The sequence below is a fragment of the Gordionus sp. m RMFG-2023 genome, chromosome 1, assembly GCF_954871325.1.
Source record: "Gordionus sp. m RMFG-2023 chromosome 1, tfGorSpeb1-WG-v2, whole genome shotgun sequence".
In the NCBI taxonomy this organism is placed as follows: Eukaryota; Metazoa; Nematomorpha; class Gordioida; order Chordodea; family Parachordodidae; genus Gordionus; species Gordionus sp. m RMFG-2023.
Genome location: NC_088775.1, coordinates 67,142,435 through 67,165,062, shown reverse-complemented (window position 1 = coordinate 67,165,062; position 22,628 = coordinate 67,142,435). Strand labels below are relative to the sequence as shown.

Below are 22,628 nucleotides of genomic sequence, written 5' to 3'. Positions count from 1 at the left end.
GAAAATGCATGTTCGCATTTTTTAGGCGTGGCGATTAAGTGTGTGAACCCAGGCAGGGTCTTTTCCAGAGGCTCGTGATCAGAGCTGGTTTAGTCAATTTTTAGACCCAAACCACGGGTCTGGGGGTTACACAACTAACCAATTAACAAAAATTAATCTTTTTTTTTATTTAAATAGTTTTCAAATCAAGATATTTATTTATACGTGCAGATTTACAAATCAATCTCCTTACTTTCAAATTTAAATGATTATGTAATTAAAAAGTGTGCTCTCCTCCTCGCCTAATAAAATAAACGGGCGTAGGCTAAAAGTCACCTCGTTTTAACAAAAAAGTTCAAAAATAACGATTATGACAACCAGTTTTCTTTTAAAAAATTCAAAAAAGTTCAAAAATAACGATTATGACAATTGTCACTTTTATATGGTATATCTTCACTGAAATTTTAATTTAACATTTTTACAATATATATTTTTACCGATTTACTTTAAAAAAATTCAAAAAAGTTTAAAAATAACGATTATGACAATTGTCACTTTCTACAGTACACTTTCACTGAAATATTAATAATTTAACATGTTTACAAAACAAATTTTTACCTATATACTTTAAAAAATCTCAAAAAAGTTCAAAAATAACGATTATGACAATTGTCACTTTCTATGGTATATCTTCACTGAAATTTTAATTTAACATTTTTACAATATATATTTTTACCGATTTACTTTAAAAAAATTCAAAAAAGTTTAAAAATAACGATTATGACAATTGTCACTTTCTATGGTAGATCTTCACTGAAATTTTAATTTAACATTTTTACAATATATATTTTTACCGATTTACTTTAAAAAATTTCAAAAAAGTTCAAAAATAACGATTATGACAATTGTCACTTTTCTATGGTATATTTTCACTGAAATTTTAATTTAACATTTTTACAATATATATTTTTACCGATTTACTTTAAAAAAATTCAAAAAAGTTTAAAAATAACGATTATGACAATTGTCATTTTTCTATGGTATATCTACACTGAAATTTTAATTTAACATATTTACAATATATATTTTTACTTATTTACTTTAAAAAAATTCAAAAATAATGATTATGACAATTGTCACTTTTCTATGGTATATCTTCACTGAAATTCTAATTTAACATTTTTACAATATATATTTTTACCGATTTACTTTAAAAAAAATTCAAAAATAACGATTATGACAATTGTCACTTTCTATGGTACATCTTCACTGAAATTTTAATTTAACATATTTACAATATATAATTTATTTACTTTAAAAAAATTCTAAAAAGTTCAAAAATAACGATTATGACAATTGTCACTTTCTATGGTACATCTTCACTGAAATTTTAATTTAACATGTTTACAATATATATTTTCACCCATTTGCTTTAAAAAAATTCAAAAAACTTTAAAAATAACGATTATGACAATAGCTTACCTTATTAATTTAAATTTCATCTTCACTGAATTTTTCATTAAACGTATTTACAGCAGAGACCTGCAGAGGTACCATTTGCACGGCCCGGCCCGGTTTTAAATTTTTTAGGCCCGGATATTTAAAAAAATTTAAGGCCCGGCCCGGATATTTTTAAAAAAAAATTTTTACGGTCCGGCCCGGTCCGGATTTAAAAATTTCAGGCCCGGCTCGGAATTTTTTAAAATTATATTCGACCTGGTATATACAAAAATTCACCTATGAGGTATTTTACCATATTTTTCAAGGAGTATTATCGCTTATTATTTAAAAAATGCATGTAAAAAGCTAATATTTTGAGAATATTATATTGAATTTATAAAAATTATAAAACTGTTATTTATAAAAATGGATATTTTGAGCATATACTATATTTTATATTGCATTTATAAAAATAAAACTAATATTCATAAAAATGGTATTAATATTTGTCATATACTATATTTTATATTACATTTAAAAAAAATAAAACTAATATTTAATTTATAAAAATGGAAAATATTTTGAGAATATAATATATTGTATTTAATTTACTTAATTTATAAAATAAAAATAAATCGCTATTTAAAAAAATGCATGTATAATAAATAGTATTTTGAAAATATAATCTAATTGCACAATATTAATATAATTTATTTTATAATATAAATTTTTAACAAAAGAAGATAATTGTATTATATAATATTGTAAAAAAAAATAATGAAAAATGTTGGATTAAAAACTTTCATGACTCAAGGTAAATATAATAAATATTTGACAGTTTGCAAAGTAAAAAACCAGCATGATTGACGAAACCCTATACTCAAGAAAGATATTAAAAATTCACAAATTATCATGAAGAAAGAGAAGCATATCTACCTTTTCAGGTTGAAGATTACTTCTTCTTTCTTCAAGAATTCTCCCAGTAGTGGAAAAATTCCGCTCACAGCTTGCACTTAAAGCAGAAATTGCCAATTTTGCTAAAATTGGAAATTCGCTTTGATGAGCCGCCCACCACTCTAACAAATTATCCACCTTAAATGTTTTATCTATTATTTATGTAATTATAATATTCATCATCGGGTATTGACATATTACCAGAATTACCATCGCCCCATTTGTCATAAAACGATTCAGTTTGTTTAACAACAGTCGTAATTTGACTGGTCGATGGTAATTCATTTACTTCCTGAGCCTCTTGTAATTTAATATAATCTTTTATATAGTTTTCCATCATTTTGCGATCTGTCCCTGACTACATACGTAATTGCTTGAATTTGGGACAGAGAAAAAGAGAAATAAAATGATACTTGTGTAAAACAAATTTTTCAATTAAAAAATGCTTTATATTAAGTAAAATCAATTACAAACTTTAAGAAGTGATAATCCTTTATTTGATTGTTTTGGTAAAATATATTCTAAAAATTTAGATATGAATTATAAAAAAATATATTAATAATACTTGAATATTGGGGCTTATTTAAGATATTCCTTTATTTGATTGTTTTGGTAAAATATGTTGTAAAAATTTAGATATGAATTATAAAAAAATATATTAATACTTTGAATAAATTTGCAGGAAATTAATAATTAGATCGATCTGTAGGTTGTTAGGTAGTGTTAACCATCACCCAATATTATATTAATCATAACTATAATATAATATTATCTTATGACCATTAACTCATAATGTAAAAATTTTTATAAAAAATATTAAGGCCCGGCCCGGGTTTAACAATCTTAAGCCCGGCCCGGATATATTTTAAAAAAAATTTTTTAGGCCCGGCTCAGCCCGGATATGTTTAAAAAAAAATTTTTTAGGCCCGGTCCGGGTATATTTAAAAAATTTAAAATACGGCCCGGCCCTGCCCGGGCCGGGTTTAGGGCCGGGCCTGCAGGTCTCTAATTTACAGCCTATATTTTAACTTATTTGCGTCAAAAAATTTGAAAACTTTAGAAATAACGATTATGACAATTGTCACTTATTTAAGGGGAAATCTTCACTGAAATTTTAATTTAACATATTTACAATCTATATTTTTACCTTTTAGCGTCAAAAATAAACTAATATGTTTTAAAATACAGATCATGATATTTGTCATTTTTACAAAGGAACATCATCATTGAATTTATAATTTAACATATTTATAATATAATTATATTTTTACCCTTTTGTACCAAAAATTTCAAAAATGTTAAAAAATATCATGACAATTGTCACATTAAAATATTATAAGACGATCATGTAAAATAACATAAAAATTTAATATAAATATTTATAAATTATTTAAACTGGTTCTTTTAATATACTAAAAAAAAATAGATAATTTTACAAAAATGATAAAAATAAACCCATAAAAGATTTCAACTAAAAGATTAATAATTCACAAAAAAATTAATTAAAAAAGAAGATTTTAAATTATTATTAATTCAAATTTTGCTTAAAATTTTTGCATGAAAACCACAAATTAATTGTAACAAAAATAATATTTTACACCTATTCGAAATATTCGTCCTCTAGTCGACTTGAGTTCACGACTCAAGTGGAAAACTCATATTCTCGACTCAAGTCGACTTGAGTTCATGACACGAGTCGACTTGAGTTCACGATTCGAGTCGACTTGAGTTCTCGACTCGAGTCAGCGTCGGGTGAACTCGACTTTTTAACGACACTACTTCAAACCATTAGAGATTGGGGTGACAAATGCCACAAATATTAGATTCATATCCTTAATGTGATGAAATTGTTAATAAATATTTATGAATAATGATCATAATTATGGGTTAATCTTAATTTAATTCGATTTATAAATTGTGTGCAGTGATCTAGATTATATCAGAGCCTAGAGCCTAGAGCCCAGACCAAAGTCTGTCCTGGCAATATGTGCTGGCTGGGTCATATAAAATATAAACTCGAGCCAGGGTTAAAAAAATAGCAAACTGGGCCATCTATAAAACCAGGAGAACGGAATATTTTAAAGCTCAACTATCATCGTATAATATATTTAAAAATTAACATAGTAAGCTGAAAAACGTATGCCGAATCAGTATATTTTTTAAACCCAATTTAATATTAGATTTTATCTATAATTTTATTTCTCACAAATGAACTGTTCTTTTATTTTTATAGCTACAAAATAATGTGATGTGTATAACACATATTATAACAATTATATTTAAGTATTGTTAGTCAACTTAGCCGAAAACTAACTCGAGTTGAAACTAAGTTTCTAATAAAAATTTGTTATGCTGATATTTTTTAGATGTGTCTTTAGTAAATAATTTATATTATATTTTTCTAATTTGGATTAACATACCCTTTTTGAAAAGTCTAAGTTGAGCGTTATAGATAAGTTTGTTAGAGAAGTTTCAGATAATATTTGATATTTTTTGTTATTATTTATAGTTTTTAAAAGGATTTTGCAATTAGTTCTGTGTTTAATAAATAAAAATCATAGTACTTTTTTATTTATGTCGCGATATAAAATAATAATAAAAATATCAAATAAAATAAAATCATTAAAATTTAATAAGACAATAGATATTTTGATAATCATTATTAAAAATACAGGCGTTCTTTGAATATTATGCTAATAATAACCATATGATGAATAGGATAGCTATCCATAAAAATATTTTGGATAAGAACTGATCTTCCAGAAGATGTTGAGAATTTATATATCCAGCGTCTGAACCATTACTAATAATATCTTCATAAAAAATGTAAATAAAATCTTAATTAAATTTTTTGTATATATTACCATATTTAAGAATTATATAATCAGTGGCGTAGTCTTGATCCATAGGGGGGGGGGTTTAATTTTTTGGGGGGCTTCGCCCTTAAACCGCATTTTAAAAATTTGCCAATTTTATGCTTTATTGGTGTCTAACCACTATAGTAGCCAGCATAAATGAAAAAAATATTAGTAACAAAATTTTGGCCATATTTATGATAAATATGCGACTGAATGCATTATTCTGGAAATTTTATCAATGTTTAGTCAATTGTAAATCAATTCAACCCATTCAATGTAGAAAGAAGAATAAAATCGCCCCCCAAACCTCCCATTTTTATGATCACTCAACATATCTTATTCCATGTTAAAAATAATTATTTTAATTAAATTTTTGCATGCATCAAAATTTTTCAGAGAATTTCATTATAGATTTTATTTATTATTTATACAATAAAATAAATTTCAAAATGTATAAATTTTATATAGATTATATTAAAAATTTATTCTAAATAACTATATTTAAAAAAAATAGAATCACAATTGTTGTAATTGTTGAAAAGAAGAAATAAATTTAATATAATGCATAAAATGTCAGTTATTTTCTGACAGGGGAATTAAGTTTTCCTTGGGGGAAGGAAGAGGAGATGATGATCAGGTGGTGTGTTTTCATTGTTAGGAAAAACCACTAGTTGGAGATTGGGAGATATTGGATAAGATGTCAGCTTTGGACCTTTGGGTGATGAAGAAATGGATAATTATAATTGATTATATTATATTTTTCCTAATAGATTGTTTTATTATGGATAAATATAATTTTGAATAAATGGGTTATGTTAAATATGGATCGTCGTTAATGGTCATTGGTATTTATTTAATATTATTAGAAAGAATTATGATGGATTGTTAAGTTATATAATTGAGAGTGAAAAGGCATTTTTATTATATCTGAGTTGACTTGTAATATTGGTGCCGTGACCATGATCGAAAGAGTGGGTTGATTCGGTTTTAAAGTAAAACAAAATTTTTGTTGTATACATATTACATAAGAGGAATTTTGACAAGGCAATGTACTAAAAACTATACAGATACAAGAGTTTAAGGATTTCTATACTTTTATATGTAATTTTAAAAAACGGAAGGTTTGAAAGTGTTAAGTCAATTCTAGCAGGTTTAGAAGGTAATTCAAAAGGGGTGATTGGAGGAGGTAATGATTCATTGGGATTATGGTAGGCATAATCTTGAATACTCATGTAATGCTTTACAACAGCCTTTTGAACAGGTCCTGTATCTGAGTGGAGAAGTGGAGGATCTAAATACATTAGATCACTTTTAGGATTAAGAACTGCATCTAATGTAGCTTTCCACAAAGCATAATTTTCTTTCATAATTTTAAGCTTCTCCGGATTACTCTCCTCCGCCTGTTGTTCTCTATATCTAAGTGTTAGCATTCCCACATCTTCTTTTAACTTGGAATTCACTGCTTTGATGGTTTGAGAGAGCTCTGCTTTAATTCTTTCTTCTTTTACCGCTGTGTACCATTCTCCTGCATCAGATTCAGGTAAGTTCCCCATCTCAATATCCTCCTGAATCAAGAAATAACACAAGTCTAAATCTCTCTGACTCATTCCTGCTGTGACACTCAATGCTTTTGCATAAACTAGTCTAGTAAGTAGATTAGCATTAATGCGAGCACTTTGAGGAGGTAGTAATGAGAATACTGTTTCTGCAATATTTACATCTGTTGGATTATTAATGTGAGACATTAATGATGAAATCACATAATTATTGAATTCATCCTTGGCAGCCTGACTTTGTAAGGAGGCTTTATGATATAGTACTCCTATATAACAGATTCTGGGTGCGGTTATTACCCTAAAATTATCGGGAAGGATTCTTTGCAATCCTATGTAAGGAGAAGCCCTCAATATAGGAGATATAGTAGCTAGATGTTTATATTCTTGAATCCATTCTGCACCCAGTCCATCCATATAATCCTTAAGAATTGGTAAAACAGCAGTTCCCATTCGAATTGTACCTCCATGATATTTTTTTTATATCATTTTGGCTTGTTCAAACAATTTAACTGACCATTCACTAATATCACCCGACTTCCTAAAATCATCTACTCCCATGGAGTTTATCTCTGTTACCAAGGGATCATATGTACCGTCTTTTCTAACTGCGAGAACATACCCTAATGCCTCATCAATATTTGGAGATGATTGTGTAACATCAATTCCAACGGCAGTTAATACTTCACTTATTTCATTTTCAGTTATGAGTTTGTATGGTGATCCAGCTGCAGCAGCTTGAGCACGTTTGCTAATTTTTTGATTAATTCGCTGGGTTCTAGTGTAACTAAATGACAGTACACAGATAGTCATAATAGCTTGTAGCCTAGTGTCAATTCCAGCTAAGTATGCTTGATCTGAGATCTTTGCAGGGACATGGAAGAATTCCTCAAAACGATCCCATCTAACCATTTTGAATTCCGATGCAATATTCTCTCTAGCATGAGGGAAAATAGCATATAACATCGAAATAACTTTAGAATCAATTGATACGCCCTTAGTGCAACATAATAATGCAATGTTTTCCATTGTTGAATCAAGGAAATGTGTGACTACTTTGGGTAGCATAGCTAAGTTAGGATTGCATCTCCCTTTATGTATTGCTTCTTTATAAATATGTTCTGGGTAAGCTAATAATACATTATCATTTTTATCTAGGATTTTCCTGTGTAGTAGAGAAGTTCCCTTGCTCCTATTCCTATTACAATCATTTTTAAGTTCTCCTTATTGTGAAGGGGGTCAAGTGTGGATATTAATGAATATTCACCAGTTAAAATAATAATGGCTGAGTGAACTCCGTCTGGCATATTCCCATCATCAAAGGGGAGATGTAATTGAAATCCTTTGATGGGCCGTTCATGATAAATGACTATTCGATCATTTGGATGTGGGGACTTAAAAGCCCCTAATTCATCTGAATTTTGAGGATAGTGTTTTTCAAACACTGTGGTGAGTGGTTCAAATTCACTCCCAACAAATATTGGATTGACTATTTTGTCTAGAAAGGCTTGATTTGTCTTATTAGATAGGAGTACTGGTTGGGGATTACTTGATCCAGGATTATCGGGCATAATATCTATTATTTCTCTCGAAAGTTGTAATAATATATTATTAAAGAGGGATATATGATAATTCTTGATTATCAATGAGTGTTAGAGAGGTCTAAGTATATATATTTTATAAAAAATTAATTAAGGTGTTGATTTAGGAGTGATATGTAAGTTAAATTTTTTAAAAAATTTATATTTCAAAATGTGTGTTTATATAATAGGTGAGCATTTTTAAATTTTAATAATTTTTGATATTTTGGCTTGTTCAAACAATTTAACTGACCATTCACGATGCAATCCTTAGCTATGCTACCCAAAGTAGTCACATATTTCCTTGATTCAACAATGGAAAACATTGCATTATTATGTTGCACTAAGGGCGTATCAATTGATTCTAAAGTTATTTCGATGTTATATGCTATTTTCCCTCATGCTAGAGAGAATATTGCATCGGAATTCAAAATGGTTAGATGGGATCGTTTTGAGGAATTCTTCCATGTCCCTGCAAAGATCCCAGATCAAGCATACTTAGCTGGAATTGACACTAGGCTACAAGCTATTATGACTATCTGTGTACTGTCATTTAGTTACACTAGAACCCAGCGAATTAATCAACAAATTAGCAAACGTGCTCAAGCTGCTGCAGCTGGATCACCATACAAACCCATAACTGAAAATGAAATAAGTGAAGTATTAACTGCCGTTGGAATTGATGTTACACAATCATCTCCAAATATTGATGAGGCATTAGGGTATGTTCTCGCAGTTAGAAAAGACGGTACATATGATCCCTTGGTAACAGAGATAAACTCCATGGGAGTAGATGATTTTAGGAAGTCGGGTGATATTAGTGAATGGTCAGTTAAATTGTTTGAACAAGCCAAAATGATATACAAAAAATATCATGGAGGTACAATTCGAATGGGAACTGCTGTTTTACCAATTCTTAAGGATTATATGGATGGACTGGGTGCAGAATGGATTCAAGAATATAAACATCTAGCTACTATATCTCCTATATTGAGGGCTTCTCCTTACATAGGATTGCAAAGAATCCTTCCCGATAATTTTAGGGTAATAACCGCACCCAGAATCTGTTATATAGGAGTACTTTACAAAGTCAGGCTGCCAAGGATGAATTCAATAATTATGTGATTTCATCATTAATGTCTCACATTAATAATCCAACAGATGTAAATATTGCAGAAACAGTATTCTCATTACTACTTCCTCAAAGTGCTCGCATTAATGCTAATCTACTTACTAGACTAGTTTATGCAAAAGCATTGAGTGTCACAGCAGGAATGAGTCAGAGAGATTTAGACTTGTGTTATTTCTTGATTCAGGAGGATATTGAGATGGGGAACTTACCTGAATCTGATGCAGGAGAATGGTACACAGCGGTAAAAGAAGAAAGAATTAAAGCAGAGCTCTCTCAAACCATCAAAGCAGTGAATTCCAAGTTAAAAGAAGATGTGGGAATGCTAACACTTAGATATAGAGAACAACAGGCGGAGGAGAGTAATCCGGAGAAGCTTAAAATTATGAAAGAAAATTATGCTTTGTGGAAAGCTACATTAGATGCAGTTCTTAATCCTAAAAGTGATCTAATGTATTTAGTTCCTCCACTTCTCCACTCAGATACAGGACCTGTTCAAAAGGCTGTTGTAAAGCATTACATGAGTATTCAAGATTATGCCTACCATAATCCCAATGAATCATTACCTCCTCCAATCACCCCTTTTGAATTACCTTCTAAACCTGCTAGAATTGACTTAACACTTTCAAACCTTCTGTTTTTTAAAATTACATATAAAAGTATAGAAATCCTTAAACTCATGTATCTGTATAGTTTTTAGTACATTGCCTTGTCAAAATTCCTCTTATGTAATATGTATACAACAAAAATTTTGTTTTACTTTAAAACCGAATCAACCCACTCTTTCGATCATGGTCACGGCACCAATATTACAAGTCAACTCAGATATAATAAAAATGCCTTTTCACTCTCAATTATATAACTTAACAATCCAACATAATTCTTTCTAATAATATTAAATAAATACCATTGACCATTAACGACGATCCATATTTAACAACAATAAAATATGAGTAATTCTTGTGCGGTATTTAAAAAAATCTAATTTAACCAGGGTTGGCATGTCGGTCAATTGACCGGAGGAGTATTTGACCGGTCAAATACTCTAAAATATTAATGGCGAATAAATATTTTGATATAATTAACTAGTATGCATTAAAAGCATGTTTATCAATCTTATTAGGTTATAATTATTTAAAAAATTATTTGTATCATGAATTGTTAAAAACAAAAGAATTTTTTTATTGTTAAAATATAAATATGTAATTTTTCTAAATATAGTAATATTTTTAGTTATTTTTTTGCCTAATCATTGCCATTTCTCGCCTTCTTTATTTTTTTCAATTCATTTTTCTTAAAAAAAATAAAAATACCCGATTTATTATAATCATAATATAATTTTTTCATTCTTATTTTTTAATAAATTTAAATTTTATTTAATATTTAGCCGAGTATAAATTATATTAATTCTCATTTGTTTTACTTACACTTGCTATATTTGGTTTTTAAAATTAATTTTCATTTAAATTGTTCTGGTCAGATTTACGGAATATTATTCAATTCTGGTAAAAAGTTATATATATTATATTATATTTATAATATTAAGAAATTATTGGAATAATTGATCGATAATTATAAATAGTTAAGATTGATTAACTTTACAATAATCAAAATCATTTTTTGTTAAATTTTAATATATTAGGGATTATGGTCAAACCAAAGCATCATGTTTGGAAACATTTTCAAGAAGTACGCGATGGTAAATCAGATAAAGCGGTGTGCAAGTTTTGCAAGATGTCCTATATCACCCACGATGATAGAATGGTCAAACATTTATTAAGCAGCTGTACTATGTGCCCTGTTATAATTAAGGAAAAATTTTATTCAAATTCCAAAATATCAACCTCTACAAAAAATATCACAAATGTAATTTGGAATACTTCTAAGTCTAACTCTAATGAAGAATTGGGTGAAATTAGTGAGAATGATTATCAAATGAACAATATTTTGTCTTGTGACTCAGGAGAATTTGATTCCATTATTTCTAATCAATCTACAAGCAAGGCGATTAAATATAAATCTCAATCTTGTATAACCGGTTTCATAGATAGAATTAATCCCAAAGAAAAAAATGAGCTGGATCAATTGTTTGCAAAGGCTGTATATGCGAGCAATTTACCTTTCCACATCATTGAAAATCCCTACATCCAAGAATTTTTTAAAAAAATACGTCCTATTTACACATTACCCAGGAGAAGGCAGCTGGCTGGATATCTTCTAGACAAAGCGTCAGGTGATATGGAGGTGAGAGTTGCAGATATAATAGATATACTTATCAATTGTATCAGATGGCTGGAGCAACATTAGAAACGAGAGTATTATATCCTGTAAAGATTAAAATTTGAAATTTAATTCTAAAATAGAATTCTATAATATCCATAATTGGGGATGAAAATAATTTATAATATTTAGCTATTTAAATTTTTATCCGTTATGACATGTTTTGACGTAAAAATTACAATATTTTCACTTTATATTATTAGGTTGTATTAAAAAATTAAAAGTTTAAACATGACAAAATGAACATTATATGAAAGTTAAATATCTATTTTAATATTTGGGAAAGTTTTAGATTAAGATCAAATTAGTAATATTACCACCATTGAGGTTAGTAGAAGTGGCTAGTCGGCGCAATCAGTCAATTTTTATTATATTATTATGGTACCCAAATATATATGCAAAATTCAAAATAGTAAAATTTTTATTAAAAAAAGATTATGAAGAAACTATTAAACTGTATGAAAATGATATCTCATTAAGAAAAATACCATTTATTACAGGTTAAAATATAATATTTTATAAATTTATTAATGTGATTGATTTTTCATAATACATTTCAATTTTAATATAATATCAGACCTAAATAAATATCTTGCAAACTAAAATCTTCATATACATATTGTGATAATATATTATATATTGTACAGATAATCATAATATAATATTTTATAAATGTAATATATTAAATAATAATTATCAGAGACCTGCAGGCCCGGCTCTAAACCCTGCCCGGATTTTAAATTTTTTAAATATACCCGGGCCGGGCCTAAAAAAATTTTTTTAAACATATCCGGGCCCTTAATATTTTTTATAAAAATTTTTACATTATGAGTTAATGGTTATAAGATTATATTATATTATAGTTATGATAAATATAATATTGGGTGATGGTTAACACTACCTAACACCCGCAGATCGATCTAATTATTAATTTCCTGCAAATTTATTCAAAGTATTAATATATTTTTTTATAATTAATATCTAAATTTTTACAACATATTTTACCAAAACAATCAAATAAAGGAATATCTTAAATAAGCCCCAATATTCAAGTATTATTAATATATTTTTTTATAATTCATATCTAAATTTTTAGAATATATTTTACCAAAACAATCAAATAAAGGAATATCACTTCTTGAAGTTTGTAATACCTTTCAAAGCGAAAAAAGAGAAATAAAATTGATTTTACTTAATATAAAGCATTTTTTAATTGAAAAATTTGTTTTACACAAGTATCATTTTATTTCTCTTTTTCTCTGTCCCAAATTCAAGCAATTACGTATGTTGTCAGGGACAGATCGCAAGATGACGGAAAACTAAATAAAAGATTATATTAAATTACAAGAGGCTCAGGAAGTAAATGAAATACCATAGACCAGTCAAATTACGACTGTTGTTAAACAAACTGAATCGTTTTATGACAAATGGGGCGATGGTAAGTCAATATCCGATGATGAATATTATAATTACATAAATAAAAAAAATAGATGAAACATTTAAGGTGGATAATTTGTTAGAGTGGAGGGCGGCTCATCATTTCCAATTATAGCAAAATTGGCAATTCTTGCTTCAAGTGCAAGCTGTGAGCGGAATTTTTCCACTACTGGGAGAATTCTTGAAGAAAGAAGAAGTAATCTTCAACCTGAAAAGGTAGATATGCTTCTCTTTCTTCATGATAATTTGTGAATTTTTAATATATTTCTTGAGTATAGGGTTTCGTCAATTATGCTGGTTTTTTACTTTGCAAACTGGCAAATATTTATTGCATTTATTATATTTACCTTGAGTCATGAAAGTTTTTAATCCAACATTTTTCATTATTTTTTTTTACAATATTATATAATACAATTATCTTCTTTTGTTAAAAATTTATATTATAAAATAAATTATATTAATATTGTGCAATTAGATTATATTTTCAAAATACTATTTATTATACATGCATTTTTTAAATAGCGATTTATTTTTATTTTATAAATTAAATAGTGAATTAAATACAATATATTATATTCTCAAAATATTTTTCATTTTAATAAATTAAATATTAGTTTTATTTTTTTTAAATGCAATATAAAATATAGTATATGCTCAAAATATTATTACCATTTTTATGAATATTAGTTTTATTTTTATAAATGCAATATAAAATATAGTATATGCTCAAAATATCCATTTTTATAAATAACAGTTTTATAATTTTTATAAATTCAATATAATATTCTCAAAATATTAGCTTTTTACATGTATTTTTTAAATAATAAGCGATAATACTCGCTGAAAAATATGGTAAAATACCTCATAGGTGAATTTTTGTATATACCAGGTCGAATATTATTTTAAAAAATTCCGAGCCGGGCCTGAAATTTTTAAATCCGGACCGGGCCGTAAAATTTTTTTTTAAAAATATCCGGGCCGGGCCTTAAATTTTTAAATCCGGGCCGGGCCGTAAAAAAATTTTTTAAAAAATATGCGGGCCGGGCCGGGCCTAAAAAATTTAAAGCCGAGCCGTGCAAATGGTACCTCTGCAGGTCTCTGATAAATATTATATAAATTTATTAATGTGATTGATTTTTCATAATACATTTCAATTTTAATATAATATCAGACCTATATAAATATCTTGCAAACTAAAATCTTCATATACATATTGTGAATATATATTATATATTGTCACAGATATTATATATATTACATATATAAATTTTAGCCTGATAATAAGATCAATTATTTAAATTAATTATATCTAGCAAACAAATATAATATATACATTTTTTTTTTAATTGACAATATAATATGATTCAAATTAATACATTTTATTAGATATGAACATTTTAGCATATAAATTTTAGCCTGATAATAATATCAATATATTTAAAATGAATTATATCTAACAAACAAATATTTATATATATATCTATTTTAATTGACAATATAACATGATTCAAATTAATTCATTTTATTGGACATGAACATTTTAGTTATCAGATTATATTTAGCCTGATAATAAAATCAAATGATGTTATATATTTAAATATAGAATTAGATAAATTTTTAGTAAATTTATTATTAATAAATAGGGGAGACCGGGGTTATATTGTCCATAAAAAATTGAGAGGCTGTGAAAAGGAGGAAAAATAATTTATCAAAATAATTTTGATGTTATTTTATTCTTTATATAATTATCTACGGTAGAAATTAATATCTAATAAAAAAATATTATATATTTTTTTAAATTTAAATTTTAAAAAAATGAAAATTTTTGAGTCATGAAAAAGAGACGGGGGACGTATTATCCTTTTGTGGGGCATGTTTTAGACTATCATTTTCTAAGCATTTTATTAATTTTTTTTCATACAAAAATCATAACAAACATATAATATTAACATACAACACATTTATTACATATAAAAAATGGATTAAAATCACAACATGATCCAGCCCATAAATGACAATTACGGCATTGGAACCAATCTTCATTATGGTGGTGAGTTTGATAGTTTTTGTGGCACACTGAACAAAATTCTTTTTTGCCAGCATTCATTTAAACTTTTTTTACTTTTTTTATTATTGGTTTGATTTTTTTTCCAGATTATTAGTCATAGATCTGGCTATTTTTCTGTAAGGTGAAGAGGTTAAAATGGCTGAAGTCATTTGATTACATGTTGTTTTTTTAAATATTGTTGGATGGAGACTAATAATTTCTGGAGCAAAATCTTTTTCCACGTGAGAAGATGATGGAACAGGACTATCACTGACAGATGGTTGCGAAATAATTTCAGATAAATTTAAATTCTCATTTAGGATCGTTATTATTATTATAATATAAAGGATTAGAATTTTCGTCATTAAAAATTAAAGTATTTAGGGGCCATATACCTGAGGATTCAAAACCCTTTTGGATATTTGAAGCTGAGGTGGCTTTTGGAAGGACATCCTTTACTACTCTAGGGATATCATATATAGTAAAACTTTTCCCTGGATGCATTCTAACCCAAGCATCCAAGGCACTGTTGTAATATTTTTTTAGAGGTTCAAAAACAGTTCTATCCAATGTGGCTATACTTGTAGCCTCTGGTGTTCTCAAAGAAATAGTTGGATTTCTTTTAATAAATGCTCCAAACCAGTCTTCACCAGCTGATTGAGTTATTTCCCAAGATTTTGGTACTTGTAAACTATACCTCTTGGCCATTTGATAAGCTAAAACTCTAACCTAAATTTAAACATAAGACATTAAATTATTTATATATTAAGGCAATTTAATTAAAATCCTAATTCTTAAATTTTATTCTGAATTTATTTTATAATTAATATAATAAAATATATCATACATAATTAAACCTCTAATGTATAGGTAAAAACCAAAATATGTTTTAATGCATGATATAATTTATGCTGAATCAATGAATAAATCATTTTAAAATTAATATACATGCAGCATCATTTTATTTTAAATATATATCATACACACATAATTAAATATTTAATATATAGGTAAGATATGATTTAATGCATGATATAATATATATAATGCTACAATTAATAAATCATTTTAAAATTAATATTAATACATGGCAGCATCATTTTAAAATTAATATATATACATGGCAGCATCATTTTATACATAAATGACAGCATCATTTTATTTACATATATATCATACACACTTAAATAAATATCATTCTAATGTATAAGTTAAATTCTTACTTTAAAGTATTTTATAACATGTTAATAATTTTAAAAAATTTTCTCAAGTTTATTATTATTTAACTAAAGAAATACCATGGCATAAATTTAAAGATTATAAAAAAATTCATTTTACAGAGATATATGATATAACAAAGGATTAAAATACTTATTTAGGGCATAATCCTAAAAATAATCTTGATCCTTTAATTAAATAATCTGTTAATTTAGCTTCTTGAATAGGAGAAAATACTGATCTGTGAAGATATAGTTCTTGAAAATCTTCATTCCTTTTGAACAATTTATTATACCTCTTAATGCTTAGTTTCTTAAATATATACTATTTAAATATATAATTATACCTCCCATAACTTAAATTCGTATTCATGGTTATAACTGTCAAAGGTATCTTATCTTTCAGCATTTGAAGAATACTTACCTTTTGATTATCATTATTTTCTTTGTTAGTTTTTCTAATATATGTTCGAACCATTTTACAAAATCAGAACCAATATTTTAATGAATGTATGTAAAAGGAAAAGACGCACCCCGCTAATACCTTCCCCAGGTCCACAGGATCATTTAAAAATTAAATTTAGAATATTAAATTAACATAATGATTGTCAATATTTTTATATATGATAAAATGGAGATTTTTTTATCATTTAGAATTTATATTAAGTCTGAACAACTTTTATAAAAAAAGTTATTCGTGAAAATGTAAAATTTAAAAAAGTTACTTTGGGTATGTTGAAACTTAAATTTGCATTTAAAATTCTTCATGAGCAATTTTGTCCGAAACAATTTTGAACCTACTTAAGCACCTTATTATAATACATATTTGGCTTAAATTTCAAATCTTAAACTTTATTAATTTTTAAATTATTTGAGAAGGAAATACCTACCCCGGGAACACACTATCCCCGGTCTCCCCTATAAACATTAATAAAAGATGTGTGTATTATATGTAAACAGGATTATAAAAGTTTTCATAATTTTGAAGATTGGTTTCAATGTAGAGTAATTCTCTGTCAAAAAAAATTGTTATTTAATTTGTTATAATTATAAATAGAATATTATATAAATAAAGTATCATAGTTATATATTAAAATCTGCGAAAAAAATTTTTTGTCCCATAAGAAGCCTAATAAACCACTTGATTCGACTAGCCCCATCGATGATCCGACTAACCACGGGTTCGGGGCTACTAGGTTCAAAAATGACTTTTACTAAAACCTTTCTAGAAAAATAATTATTAAATATTTAAAAAATATAACAGTATATATTTATAGGTAGATGTTTAAGGTATCTATTGGTATTTTGTAAGATCTTATATGATCATTATTTTCGGAGCTATGATGATTTTGACAAAAATTGCGCCGACTAGCCCTGGTCTCCCCTATGTTTTGAATATAAAAATTTTATGACTAAGATAATATTATAATAATAAAGCAATTTTATAATTTGAATTTATAAAGAGAGGTCTACTTTTCTCTGAGATTTGACTAATTCATCTAGAATCAAATTTTTATCTAGAATAATCTCCTTATAAATATTTAATATTGCGAATACATTTAAACGGCTTTCACCGGTGCTATTTCTTAAATAGGTTTTTAACCTTTTCAAAATTAAAAAAGACCTTTCATTAGTGCAGGTGCTAATTAGTAAGGTAGCTAAAATAAAAAGCAATGTTTTGATATTAGGCAGGGAATCTAAAGTGCAATTATATATGGAAAGGGCCTGCAAAGCATATTTTGGTCTCAAAGAATACTCTATTCTGTCAAAATTTTCATACCAAAATTTGACATCACAAAGTAATTTATCATACTATCATGATATTTCATCAGAATAAAATTCTAAGATTTTCTTAATATCCTCTCGCGTTTCAAGTGTATTTAGACTCAACCGGCAAAAGAAAGTTTAAAATAAAATTGTGACTAATAAATCTTTCATTTAATTGAAATAAAAATGTATCAATAAGGGGGGAGTAAAAATATTTATTTTATAACAATCCTCAATCGTAGATGCATCAATATTTAAGCGATTGGATTATCTAGAAACTACTCTAGGTTTAAAAATTTTAATCCCAAACATATTAGCGATCACCTTTACTTTCTCATTATATTCACCAAATTAAATGATTTTTCTTTTATTTAAAAATTATAAAAAATTATAAAAAATTTTATAACTATCTAATTAGTTTAACATTATAAATTTTATTATTAAATTTATAAATATCTAATTTAAGTATGCGAGAAAAAATTTACAATATATTTTTATTGTTATTTAATATTTTACATATAATTTTTAATATATATTTTTAAACCATGTTATCATTTAAAATTAAAAATTCTTATTTGTTTTTTTAAATATATTTCATTATCATATCTTATATAATTTTATTTATAAATTGAAACCATTTTTTAAATAAAATTATTAGCAATAAGGAAAAAAAAATTTCCGGAGATGGGGGTTCTCTACGTCACTGTATATAATCCAATATAAAGGTACACACTTTTAAAAAAAATTCTGAGAGAATGTTTTGCAAAAAACAATAAAATAAAAAGTCTGCACATTTTTATCATTGTATCCAAATTATATCTATGTAATATATTATCTTATTTGTTTTTGCTGTAACCATAATTAATATATGTCTCAATTTTGCTTTAATGATAGAAAACAGAGTCCTGCACGACTTACCAGTTCAACACAGTAACTTTATCAATAACATATATACTCGACTCTGGTCCAAAAAATATGAGGATAAAATAAAAATTTGGGTCTGCAACAGGTCAAGATCTAAAAAAACTTAATAATGGGCTATTGGTGGGTGCAGGCCTAAAAATTCAATTTTAGGTTTCTAGGAGAAATTCAAAAAATGAAATCATTGAAAAATCTAAGAAGCAAAATTCACAACATGAGTCACTATCAAGACCAAGCAATGCTTTAATTCACCCAGGATATCGTTTCTATCTTCTCAATTAATTTCCTTTCAGCTAGTGTCACTTTTCCATTGTTAATTAAGGTTTTCTAAAATTATTTCTTTAGTTATAGTATGTAATGTATTCACCCGTTTTAATAATATCAATGTCACTTTGCCTCCTCTATATAAAAACGGATAATAGGTAGGAATTTTTAACAAAAAAATCAAAATGTGTCAATCTATTTTTTTTTAGTGCTGGCAACGAACGCGTTCAATTGAAAAAAATGATGAACGGCGTTCCTTTAATTTTTGACGAACTTTGAACGTGAACGCGTTCCTATTTTATGACGAACGCGTTCGAATTTAACGTTCGTTCAATTTTAAAAATATTTTTATTTATTTAAAAAATATATTTCCGAATTTTTTAAAAAAATGTATTATTTATATTTTTTTAATCGGCTGTGTATTTCCTTTTCACATTTCAATTTTTTTAACACATAGTTTATTAATTTGAATATTATTGTTTATATTTTAATTTAATAGATTAGCATAAGCATGGATATTATTATTTAATCCTCATCATCTGCATATCCAAAATCAGATGAATTATCATTACTATGGCCAAATATGATAAATGTTTGTTTAAGTGTAAAATGTGGCAAAAAGTATTATATTGTCAAAAACTTCAAGTTCCAATTTAAAACGACATTTGATTTTATATGATATAACTAAGTTAAATCATTAAATTTGAAGAAATAATGCATTTGGGATATTTGACCCCAACAATAACGATAGTTATTTTAAAATTAAAAAAAATAGTGGCCTCAAATATGGTCAACCATTGATAGACGCCGTATTAAATAAGATTAATAAAAGGTATTAAACCTATCACTCTCAATTAATTACATATTTTTATTTTTTTAAAGATATGAACATATATATATATAAGGATCAATATGTTCTTTCTGCAATTTTACATCCAGCATTCAAACTTCAATGGCCATGGATAAAACTTCCACAAAACGAACCTATTAAAAATAAACTTTAGCGTTATTTAAAAAAATGCTTTGAAAACCCTAGAGAACTGTTAATTTCGAGATATCCTTTTTTTATCGAGATGAGAATGGATTAGAGGAGGATAACTTATCTCAATTTTTTGCAAATAACAAAACAATATGTTTTTAATTAATTCTCCACGTTAAAAGAGCTGTTTATTAAGTATAATATCGCAATCCCCTCATCTGCCCCTGTAGAGCGCGTTTTTAGTTTAGCTAATGCCGTATAAACTGACAAGTGTTCCTGTCTATCAGATAAATATTTGAAAACAATTGTTATTAAAATTCAATAAGAAAAATTTTTTATAAATAAAAATATCTTTTTATTCGCTATATTATATTATATTATATTATCAAAATAAAACTATATTATTTTTTAACATGACTAAAATATGTATTAAAAAATATAAGTTTATTTATATTAAATTAAATTTTAAAAAAATTTATCATAAAATTTTGAACGGTTTTATGAACGTGAACGCGTTCCTTTTTTTTGAACATGAACTTGAACGCGTTCAATTTTGGTCAATGAACGTTGAACGCGTTCGATTTTTTTAGAAATGTTTACAGCACTAATTATTTTTGATTAATTTAATGTGGATTTCAAAAAATATGTCATATATTCATGTCTATAGTCTAGTCAAATGTTAAAATCGATCCAAAGAAGAAAAAATAATTAGAGAAATGTTGAAAACTTTAAATCGAATAGATTTTATGGGATTTCCCAAAATGGGGTCCATACACTTTACACTAAAATTGAAAATGTGATATAAGCAGATATTGAAATTAATAATAATCGATCGTCTTGTATTGATATTATTATAATTATTTAATCCTATTTTTTATTTCAGGTGTCTCTTTCGACATTAACAATGATAAAAGTTGATTTTAACCTTGCCTATACTTTTCCCTTTCCATAACATTACTTTTATTTAATAAGGTAAGGGCGTTTATCTATTCATTTATTTCGCGGTTTGCCTCTTGCGCGCATGGGTAACTGCAGAATTCTTAAAAACGGTGTACGGGCTTCTCTCTTCGTTGCCCCCAATTTCTTAACCCAATTAGATGGGATTTGAAAGAATCCAAGCAGAGCTTTGCTATTTTATATAGCGAAAAAAACTATTGCGTATATTATGGCGTATATATTAAAATAATATATAAAAAGGATAAACATTCTTTTGAACAATTTTCCTACTGGGGTGAAATTGAACCACCTTTAGGCACCAGGAGGTACTCAGGTACACCTTTTAATTTATTATTCTAACATTGACATTATACTTTCAATTGTGTAGAGTCAATGACAGATAAAATTTAGTCTTAATGGCATATAAAAAAAATCTCAAATGTATCTTTTAATTCATTAATGTTGAAATTTATCGTTATATTATAGTATTATTTTGTATATTTATATTTACAAATTTTCATAGCAAGAGTGCCTAACTATTCATTTTATTTCAAAAAAATATTAGCCCTCCCAAATAAACAGTTGCACTCCCCCTTCACTAGCAGCCAACATTGGTAGCCATATACCTAATTTAAAAAAAATAAATATCATGATGTTTTAAGTTTAATTTGGGCATACATAGAATTGAATTTTTGAAGGATAAATAATTGTTTCACTTTTAAAAAAAATTTCCTGAAATGTTTTTCCGCTTACTGGAATCTAAATTAGTCAGAAAAAGATAAAAAAATGATATGAGGGCTTCGAACTGTTAAGTATAGCCGTTCGGTTCGTTTTTTTTAAAGAATTCATATCGGGTTGGTTTCGAATTTATAACGATTCTTTTCGGTTCGTTCCTATTATATATTTTAAAAAAATTAATCCTAAACTATATATATATCTTAGAGAAAAATGTTCTGAATTTATATTTTTATAATACCTTATTTAATTTAACTATGAAGATCATTTCTTATCTAATTAACTAGTGATTTGCCTAATCTATTAAATTGAGTATATAAAGTAAAAACAATAAACTAGGTATTGATTGATAAGATAATAGGTATTTAATTGTAAAAAAATTTTAATTTGAAAAGAAAATACGAATTTAAATTTTAAATTTAGGTCAATGATTTATAATTAATTATTTTTAAAATCGTTATGAATCGGTTTAAAAAATATTTATAACAGTTCGGTTCGCTCTTTTTATATTTTCTTTATAACTGTTGGTTCCGGTTTCGCAGCTCAGTTGGG

General features: G+C 26.7%; 1 protein-coding gene across 5 annotated transcripts in view; it reads right to left on the bottom strand.

The window, feature by feature from the left end:
- The window catches only part of LOC135925418 (E3 ubiquitin-protein ligase RNF185-like), a 60,244-nt gene that overhangs the window by 10,595 nt on the left and 27,021 nt on the right, over nucleotides 1–22,628 (bottom strand). The window contains exon 5 of one of the 5 annotated variants that reach the window (XM_065460765.1): nucleotides 5,026–5,186. The exons of 1 other annotated variant lie outside the window; for it this stretch is intronic. In XM_065460765.1, the coding sequence (XP_065316837.1) occupies nucleotides 5,062–5,186 (125 nt within the window). In that variant the 3' untranslated portion in view covers nucleotides 5,026–5,061. 3 more of the 5 variants (XM_065461030.1, XM_065460836.1, XM_065460979.1) reach the window with 3 other exon arrangements.